Source organism: Rhinopithecus roxellana, chromosome 5 (genome assembly GCF_007565055.1).
Source record: "Rhinopithecus roxellana isolate Shanxi Qingling chromosome 5, ASM756505v1, whole genome shotgun sequence".
NCBI lineage: Eukaryota > Metazoa > Chordata > Mammalia > Primates > Cercopithecidae > Rhinopithecus > Rhinopithecus roxellana.
In genome coordinates, this window is record NC_044553.1 from 175024543 (window position 1) to 175035343 (window position 10801).

The 10801-nt window shown below is 43.0% G+C and overlaps 1 protein-coding gene across 2 annotated transcripts in view; it reads right to left on the reverse strand.

Annotated features, from left to right (window-relative positions):
• The window catches only part of SNX1 (sorting nexin 1), a 43028-nt gene extending 33579 nt beyond the window's left edge, over positions 1-9449 (reverse strand). For both annotated transcript variants that reach the window (XM_010355475.2, XM_010355474.2), the window contains exon 1: positions 9166-9449. In XM_010355475.2, the coding sequence (XP_010353777.1) occupies positions 9166-9324 (159 nt within the window). In that variant the 5' untranslated portion in view covers positions 9325-9449. The remainder of the gene's footprint in view (positions 1-9165) is intronic.
• Between the last annotated feature and the right edge of the window lie 1352 nt (positions 9450-10801).

The window sequence follows — 10801 nt, forward strand, 5'->3', positions numbered from 1 at the left end:
TTCCAAGTAGCTGGGATTACAGACGTGTGTCGTCACGCCTAGCTAATTTTTGTATTTTTAGTAGACACGGGGTTTCACTATGTTGGCCAGGCTGGTCTTGAACTCCTGACCTCAGGTGATCCACCTGCCTCGGCCTCCCAGAGTGCTGGGATCACAGACATGAGCCACAGCGCCTGGCTTATTAGCCATCTTTAAAAGTCTTCTCGGCCGGGCGCGGTGGCTCAAGCCTGTAATCCCAGCACTTTGGGAGGCCGAGACGGGCGGATCACGAGGTCAGGAGATCGAGACCATCCTGGCTAACACGGTGAAACCCCATCTCTACTAAAAAATACAAAAAACTAGCCGGGCGACGTGGCGGCGCCTGTAGTCCCAGCTACCCGGGAGGCTGAGACAGGAGAATGGGGTGAACCCGGGAGGCGGAGCTTGCAGTGAGCTGAGATCCGGCCATAGCACTCCAGCCTGGGTGACAGAGCGAGACTCCGTCTCAAAAAAAAAAAAAAAAAAAAAAAAAAAAAAAAGTCTTCTCCCTTTATTCCAAAAGTAGTGTTTTATAATTACTTTTATTAGCTTTTCCTCCATAATTCTGAAAGCTAAGTTAACTGCTAGTACAATAAAATGATCAAGAAATTAATGAGTTTATGTACTTCTGGAAAATCTAAACTTATGAAAAGTAAAACTTTACTATTTGAGCTGAGCACTAAAATGAGTCTTTGCATATACCTATTACTTTTTTCAAGAATATATTTACCATAAGGTAGAATTTCAACTTCTGATCATTTGACCAGATCTGACCACTTGATGTAATGTTAACTCCAAAAACAAGTGTTTGAGGCAATATCCCTGTAGAAAACACTACACACTAGACTTTTACTAATATTAGCTGTAAATGACTAAACTAGTAAGGAAACAAACTAAGTGATCCACCTTTGTTTAAAGACACTGTTATACAGATTCACTTTCAGAAGTCTGATTAAGACCAGAGAAGGGCTAATATCAAGAAACTTAGTGAGGATGTGTTACATATGTGGGAACAACCACCATGCATGTTTCACACAACAGAGAAAGCTGAACCATCAATTTCCTTATGGCTTTTAATAAAACTACCAAACTCTGTCCAGATCTAAAGAAGTCATCCTGTAAACACTCAAAAAGAAATAAACTGTTTATAGTTAACAATCTTTCCATAAAGCATAAAGAAAAATATCAAGCCCGAACAGTTTTACAGGTAAGTACCACCAATTTTTAAGAAACGGATCATTCCAATCATATCAACATTCTTGAAAGAATAGAAAAAGAAAGTACCATATAATCTTAATTCCTCAAACCATACAATTTTCATGTGAAAGAAACTATAGGTTTATCTTATGAGCATAGATGTAAAAGAATATATAACAGCAATCCAAACCCAGCAATGTATAAAAAAAGACAATATATTATTAAAAGTGCAAAAAACAACAAATGCTGGCAAGGAAATGGAGAAAGGGGAACACTCATACACTGTGGGTGGGAATGTGAAGTAGCACAGCCATTATGGAAAACAGTATGGAGATTACTAAAATAACTAAAGATAGAACCACCATAGCATCCAGCAACCCCACTACTAGGTATGTATCCAAAAGAAAGGAAATATATCAAAGTATATATATTTCTTCTGCATGTTCATGTTTATTGCAGCACACTATTCACAACAGTCAAGATATGGAATCAACCTAAGTGTCCATGAACGGATGAATGGATAAAGAATATGTGGTATAGGCTAGGCATGGTGGCTCACACCCGTAATCCCAACACTTTGGGAGGCCAAGGAGGGCGCATCACTTGAGCCCAGGAGTTTGAGACCAGCCTGGGCAATGTGGCAAAACCCCGTCTCTACAGAAAATACAAAAATTAGCTGGGCATGGTAACCCCAGCTACTTGGGAGGCTATGGTGGGAGGATCACTGGAGCACAGGAGGTCAAGGATGAAGTGGGCCATGATTGCGCCACTGCACTCCAGCCTAGGAGACAGAGTAAGAACCTGCGCCAAAAAAAAAAAAAAACAGAACATGTGGTATATATACAAAATGGATTATTATTCAGGCATAAAAAAGAATGAACTCCTCTTATTTACAGCAAAATGGATAGAACTGGAGGTCATTACATTAAGTGAAAGATGCCAGGCGCAAAAAGACAAATGTCAACTGTTCTCACTCATCTGTGGGAGCCAAAACCATGGACCTCATGGAGGTAGACGGTACAATGGTGAGTACCAGAAGCTGAGAAGGGAAGGCAGGGCAGGACGCGGAGAAGTTGGTTAATGGGTACAAAAATACAGTTAGACAGAAGGAATAAGTTCTAGTATTTGATAGCATAGCAGGAAGATTATAGTTAGCAATAATTTATCATATATTTCAAGAGCTAGAAGAGAAGAATTCTAATGTTCTCAACAAAAAGATAAATGCTTGAGGTGATGAATATCCCAAATACCTTGATTTGATCATTACACATTGTATACAGGTATCAAAATACCATGTGTATCCCAAAAAGATGTACAATAAAAAGATATCAATAAAAAATACAAAAAAGACAATATACCATAACCATGTTGAGTCCATTCCAGTAAAGCAGCTCATGATATAACAGATTGAAGACAGAAACCCCATGACCAAGGGATGTCAAAAAATAATAAAATTCGATATTTTATAATTCTTATCAAAACAGCAACAGAAGGAAACTCTTTTTTTTTTTTTTTTTTTTTTTTTTTTGAGACGGAGTCTCGCTCTGTCGCCCAGGCTGGAGTGCAGTGGCTGGATCTCAGCTCTGCCCACCACCTCGCCCGGCTAGTTTTTTGTATTTTTTTTAGTAGAGACGGGGTTTCACCGTGTTCGCCAGGATGGTCTCGATCTCCTGACCTCGTGATCTGCCCGTCTCAGCCTCCCAAAGTGCTGGGATTACAGGCTTGAGCCACCGCGCCCGGCCTAGAAGGAAACTTTTTTAAAAAACGTGATATCTACAAAAAATCTTTAACAAGCATCATTCTTAAAATTTTTTTTATTGTTATGTTTAGTTGACAATTGTACATGTTTATGGGATTCTGAGTGATATTTCAATATATGCGTACGATGTACAATGATCAAATCAGGATAATGAGTGTATCTAGCACCTCAAACATTTATCATTTCTTCGTGCTGTAAACATTCAAAATCCTCTCTTTCAGCTTTTTGAAAATATACCATAAATACAGTTAACCACATTCACTCTACAGTGCTGCAGAACAAGAGAGCTCATTCTTCTTATCTAGCTATAATTTGGTATCTGTTACCAGAGGTTGATTAGGATACAAAATTAAACAGGTTTTAAGAAGCTGAGGTGGGCCGGGCATGGTGGCTCACGCCTGTGATCCCAGCACTTTGGGAGGCCGAGGCGGGTGGATCACAAGGTCAGGAGATCGAGACCATCCTGGCTGACACGGTGAAACCCCGTCTCTACTAAAAAAATACAAAAAACTAGCCAGGCGAGGTGGCAGGCGCCTGTAGTCCCAGCTACTCAGGAGGCTGAGGCAGGAGAATGGCATGAACCCAGGAGGCGGAGCTTGCAGTGAGCTGAGATCCGGCCACTGCAATCTAGCCTGGGTGACAAAGCAAGACTCCGTCTCAAAAAAAAAAAAAAGAAAAAAAGCTGAGGTGGGACCATAAAATGGTGCAGCTACCATGCAAAGCAGTATGGAAGTTCTTCAAACAATTAAGAATAGAACTACCACAAGATCCAGGAATCCCACTTCTGGGTATATATCCAAAAGATTGAAAAGCAGGATTTTGAGATGTTTGCACGCTCATATTGACATCAGCACTATTTACAATCGCCAAGAGGAGGAAGCAAACTCAAATGTCCACTGGCAGAAAAATAAAATGTGCTATATACATTCAATGCAATATTATTCAGCCTTAAAAAGAGGAAAATCTTGTCACATGTTATAACACGGATGAACCTTGAGGACACTGTGCTAAGTAAAATAAGCCAGTCACAAAACAAATACTGTCTGACTCCAACTTATATGAGGTATTGAAAACATACAAATTGACAGAAACAAAGTCAGAATGGTGATTGATTACCAGGGAGTGTGGGAGCTGTTAATAAGTATAGAGTTTCAAATTTGCAAAATGAGGAAGTTCTGGATCTCTGTTTCACAATAATGTGAATATACTTAGCGCTACTAAACGATATACTTAAAAAGGATTAAGAGGGTAAATTTTGTTATGTGAATTTTACCTCAATTTTTTCAAAAAGATTTTTTTTGGGCCAAGCGTGGTGATTCACGCCTATGATTCGAGCACTTTGGGAGGCCAAGGTGGGAGGATCACTTGAGCCCAGTAGTTAAGAGACCAGTCTGGGCAACATAGGGAGACACCATCTCTACAAAAAAATAAATAAATGAAAAATTAGCTGGGCATGGTGGCACATGCTACTCAGGAGGCTGAGGTTAGAGGATCACTTAGCCCAAGAGGTAAAGGCTGCAGTGAGCCATGATTGCACCACTGCACTCTAGCCTGGGAGACAGACAGAAACCTTGTATTTATTTATCAACAAATAAAAAGCTTTCGCCTCCTCTCGCAAGATATTACAGTGATCACAGATTTAGGAGTAGTTTCTGAAAAGATCATATCCTTTCCTGCCTAAATGCTAATACATAACTTATATAACTCTCTAAACTATTTGTAGTTTTAAAGCAATGACTTCAAATTTATTTCAGTAATTTTTTTGAGTCTCTCTCTTTTTTTTTTTTTTTTTTTGAGCTGGAGTTTTGCTCTGTTGCCCAGGCTGGAGTGCCCTGGCATGATCTCGGCTCACTGCAAGCTCCAACTCCCAGGTTCAAGCCAAGAGATTCTCTTGCCTCAGCCTCCCCAGCAGCTAGGATTACAGGTACGTGCCACCACGCCAGGCTAATTTCTGTGTTTTTAGTAGAAACAGGGTTTCACCATGTTGGCCAGGCTGGTCTAGAACTCCTGACCTTGTGATCTGCCTGCCTCAGCCTGTCAAAATGCTGGGATTATAAGCATGAGCCACCGCGTCTGGTCAAGTCTCTCCCATTGAAGTAACTGGTTTATAGATTCTGAGATGCATGTCTAAGGCTGCTCTTTCAATTATAATGAAACCATATTTTAATTACTGAACTAACAAAGCCTCTTGGGCTGTAAAAAAGAGCAGATGGGATGATTAACAGCAGCAGTTGTTGTATCAATGCCCAGGAAATTACGGGCATACCATAAATTAGTTTTAACTTTACATGCCTCAACTTCAAAATTCTTCAATGCTCCTCTCTGTCTCCAACATGCAACAAAATAAAAGATGAAGATTAACTTAAATTAGTAAAATGCTATTGAAGTTGGCCGGGCATGGTGGCTCATGCCTGTAATCCCAGCACTTGGGATGCCAAGGCGGGCAGATCCCTTAATGTCAGGAGTTCCTGACCAGCCTGGCCAACATGGTAAAACCCCGTCTCTATTAAAAATACAAAAATTGGCCAGGCATGGTAGTGTGTGCCTGTAATCCCAGCTACTCAGGAGGCTGAGGCAGGAGAACTGCTTACACCCAGGAGGTAGAGGCTGCAGTGAGCTAACATTGCACCACTGCACTTCAGCCTGAACAAAAAGAATGAGACTCCGTCTCAGAAAAATGAAGTCATTAAGTGTCTATTTGATGGCTTTTAGCTAATCAAATAAATATTACTAGTTTTGTTGTTGTTTTGAGATGGGGCTTCACTTTTTCGCCCAAGCTAGAGTGCAGTGGTGCAATCCCGAATCACTAGAGCTTCAAGCTCCTGGGCTCAAGTGATCCTCCCACCTCAGCCTCACAAGTAGGTGGGACTACAGACTTACGCCACCATGCCAGGTTAATAATAGTTTTGACTTTGATCAACTGTGTTACCCATTTTTAAGGTTAACTTTTCTAATCCACTATTAGATGTTGTGGGGTTTTTTTGAGTAATTCCAGTTTACAAAATGCTCACCAACAAATACAGCTCATGCCCTCAAAAAGTAAGCACTCTTTAAACGTTTATTATAGAGGGAACTCTTCTAAGCACTTTACGGCATTTTAATTTAATCTTCACAATAGTGGTGGAGGTAAATACTAGTATTACTCACTTTTTACAGGTGAGGAAACTGCAGAGAGTAATTAAGTACCATGTCCAGGGATAAGCTAGCCTGCCGTAGAGCCTAAATTTAAAACAGACTTCAAAGCCCACACTCTTACTTTATTCTTCAATGTTGTTCTTTAAAATACCACAAGTGCTACAATCCTCTATCTTCTTTGGGTCACAACTAAAGTATTTATTGGATTATAATTTGTTCTTTATGGCTGTTTAAAAAGACAGTTAAACTAGTGAGTTATCTTGGGGTCTTGGCATCCTGAAGATTAACATCAGGATGGGCAGCTTGAAAAATGGTTACAGGTGGCATTTTAGTTTCTTTAGCTACTCAATTTTCCTAGGTCATACCTAAATAAAAATAATTATGCTTTCTGCAGTAGAACAAGGTCATTCTGACCTCCTTACCTCCCTTTTAGCTGGAAATTAGGCAAAGGATTTTTACAGTCTTACAAAAAAGAGATATTGATAACTCCATAAAGTATGGTAAGATGAATCAAACTGAAGCCTCTTATATTTATTTTTTAAATTTCTTTTTTTTGTTGTTTTTTTTGAGACAGAGTCTTGCTCTGTCACCTGGGCTAGAGCGCAGTGGCACAATCTCGGCCCACTGCAACCTCTGCCTCCCGGGTTCAAGTGATTCTTGTGCCTCAGCCTCCCTAGCTGGGATTACAGGCACGTGCCACCATGCTCGGATAATTTTTGTTTTTTTAGTAGAGATGAGGTTTTGCCATGTTGGCCAGGCTGGTCTCAAACTCCTGGCCTCAAGTGATCCTCCTGCTTCGGCCTCCCAAAGTGCTGGGATTACAGGTGTGAGCCACAGCACTTGGCCACTGCTTTAGGTAACTCTAGAAAGTAACTCCTCACCCTTCCAGGTTCCTTTTTGGAAAATAAATCAACATTTGCCTACATGACCAATCACTTTCAGTGTCAGAGTTTCTGTTTTCACATTCTCAGTCTGTACATCATTCCAGCAGTTGCCAACAGTAGCTGTCTTCCATGACTTATAGGAGAATTACTAAAGGAACAGACTAAATATTTATTTTAAATAACATACAGAAAGACTAAATTAGCAGCAAGAATTATGCAATCCCAGCTACTTAGGAGGAAGGGAGGATCCATTGAGCCCAGAAGTTCAAGATAAGCCTGGGCAATACAGGGGGACTATGTCTCTAAAAACAAACAAAAAGTTTCTCCTGTTTTATGACAGTCACAAAGATTTATTATTTCTCAGAATAACAGACTTCATTTGACAGTTTTAGTTGTTATATTGGAATTATCAAGCACCTTATGAGCTGAGATTATGGACTCAATTTCTGAATACAGGACAGGGAAAATCTGACATAAATGAGGAAAGCCTCAAACTTTTTCAGACCACATGTTGCATAACGAATTTGTATCTGTTTTATTTAGTTGGTTACACACTGAGTACTAGAAAAGAAGCATCCAAATAGATAAATTCACAGACCCAGCAATGACTTTTACAGCCTGGAACAACCTATACCAAGTGGTATCAGTAAATATTCTCATCAAACAGCCCAAAACATCTCCACTGGTTCCAATAACTGATTACTGATTTCCACATCACAAAGATTAGTTTTTTTCCAATATCTAACTCTGATTAGAGACCCGGATATTTATTATTGAGGCAGGAGAATAGGGTCAGCAGGCAGGGAACTTAAGGGCAATTCATGCTGAATCAAGGAAAAACACCAAGGTTTGGGGGCAGGGAATCTGAGGTCAATTTATGTTAACTTTCTAAAAGAGAAAACAGCAAGGTCTGGGGGCAAAGAATCTAAGGCCAATTCGTGCTGACTTCCCAAAGCTGAATTCCCAAAAGGAACCCCCTGGGTCTGGGGGCAGGGAACCTAAGGCCAATTAAGGCCAACTTCCTAAAGCTAAACCAAAAGGAAAAACCCCATCTCCCCATGCCCGAGTGGCAAAGGATTAAAGGCTACTATCCCTGCAACCCTCCCCTTCCACATCTCAGATGGAAAGGGAGAGTGCCTTAGACTGGCCACAGGCCAAGCAGAGACCATCGTTCATCTGTGCAGGACGCCAATTCACCTCGGCCTTTAATTAGCCACAGACCAAATCCTCCATCCAGATAAGGGGTAACCCATAGGAACCACAAAAGGAGCACTTAAAACCCAGAAAACTTTGTAAGTGGGCTCTTGAGCCCCTTGCTCCGGGCCACTCCCACCCTGTGGGGTGCTTTCTCACTTTAATAAATTCCTGCTTTCGCTGCTTCGTTTGTGTTTCATTCCTTTGTTATTTTGTGCGTTTTGTCCAATTATTTGTTCAAAATGCCAAGAACCTCGACAACTTACACTCAAGGGCCTCCTACTGGTAACATTACGGGAAACACCATTTCCTCCTCACATTTCAGATTTGCTCCCAGTGAGGTACTTGGGCACTTGAACGCATTCATTTAAAAAGGAGAAAGCTTTCTGATCTATGTAGTGATTTATCTGGCAGTGCCTTCTCTCCACCAGCCTCTGGCCTTATTTTCCTGAAGATCAGATGAATCAACATAACTTTTGTAAACTAAGATCCAGAAAGGGACTTTGGTTATTATCAGTAAATGCTGGGCTAAAGAAAGAATTGGTGGGCGGGTCACCATCCCAGGCTACTCCACATAACGCTATTCATCTTCGAAGCAGTAAGACGGGGGAAAGGTTTGCATCCCATTCGCTTATTCGGTCCTACGAAATCAGCCTTGGTAGGACACGACCTGCAAAATAACCCCGTGGATCCGTGGAGTCACCATACTGCAGGGTCAAAGGACGGCGTCAGCGGCTCTCCGCTGTTAGGGACCTAGCCGAGGAAGGCACCACAACCCTCATTCTTTACTCTTCCCGCCTGGGGGCCGGGAAGCCAAGCCTACCGTTCTGAGCACATCCAGAGTCCCCGGGCCCGGAGTGCTGACACCGAGGCAAGGTCTCACCAGGCCCACTCTGCCCAACCTCCCCGATTCTCGCCTAGCGTCTCTTCCCTTTCGGGGTGCCCTCCCGCCTGCTACCCCGAGGGGTGCTAACTCACGACCACCGCGGCGCCGGTGAAAATGTCCTCCCCCTCGGTGTCGCTGTCCCCAGCCTCGGGTTCTGACCCCCCGGCCGCCCCCTCGGACTCCGGCTCCAGGCCGGGGAAAGGCGGAGGGAGTCTCTCCGAAGCGCTACAGCCACCACCACCCGACGCCATCTTCCTCCACCCGCGGCGGAAGCCGCAACAACAACTTTATCGAGAGATAGCGCCGTGAGCAAAGCGATCCAACGGTGCGAGGAGTGGGAGGGCCGCAAGGGACCCGTGGGATCCAAGGGGCGGAGGCGCAGGGGCGGGGCCCAGGCGCCGGGGGCTGGGCGGCACCCGGCCAGCTGAGGCTGCCCGGCAAATCCGAGGCCGGGATCGCGATGCTGAGATATTAATGAGTGGGGCCAAAGGGGCAGAAAAGTAGGAGTTAGGGACTGCTCTGGTTCCTAGGGCCCTTTGTGCTCTGGATAGCTTTATCCAACAGGCTTCTAAGAGTTCGTCTGAATGAAGGAGTGTGACTAAAATGTTTGAAAACCTCTATATGCCATCTACCCATGCCAAGCACAATGCCCTCACAGAAGTCAGCACAAATTGGCCTTAGATTCCTCGCCCCCAAAAATAGATATTTCGATTGAGGTATCTGAACAAGACTGGAAGAAAGCTTCACCACTTATTCCTTGAGCAACATTCAGTTAATTCATTAAGAAATACAGATATTGAGCACCTACTGTATGCCTGGCACCTTGCTATGAGTTTCAGATACAGAAATAAGGAAGGTATTTAATCGACAGTTCAACATGTTCAATGCTATGGTGTGCTGTGGGAGCACAGGGAAAGAGATGATCAAGTCTGCTTGGAGAAGTCGGGAGGCCTCACAGAGGAAGTGAGACTTCAGTGTCCTAGATTTGGCTGGAAAAATGTTAGGATTATCCTCTCAATTGCTGCGGAGTAAGTGGAGTGGCATAGACGGCAGGGAAATTATTAAATCCTGATCAAAATTTCCCTGGGACCTAAGCAATTCATTGTCTGGTGATCCTAAAGCCTACATTAACTAGACAAACAGGACTGGAGTTTAAAGATAAATGGGCATGTTAGCATGGGACAATTCTTCAAGATAATCCTGTCTTCTCAATAGAGATGACATTTGTCACCAACTTTGACAAGAAGTTTAGTTAGTTTGGTTGTTAACTGCAAATTCAGGGATGGACTCCCTCACAGGTCATGTGAGCTGTTTGAAGGCAGGGGCAGCGTTTTATCTTTGTATCTTCCATGCCTATGGATCACCTATGGCAAATTAGTACCTATAAATTTGATCGGAGGGATGGATAAAATAAAATCGATTTTGTTACTGGCATCCATTACACCCACGAACACCAGAGGGCTTAAGATACACTTTTTTTTTTCCTTCGAGAGAAGTCTCGCCCTTCTCCCCCAGGCTTGAGTGCAATGGCTCGATCTCGGCTCACTGCAACCTCCGTCTCCCGAGTTCAAACGATTCTCCTGCCTCTGCCTTCCAAGTAGCTGGGATTAAGGTCCCTGCCACCACGCCTGGCTAATTTTTGTATTTTTTAGTAGAGACGGGGGTTGCCCATGTTGGCCAGGCTGGTCTCGAACTCCTGGCCTCACGTGATCCGCCCGCCTCGGCCTC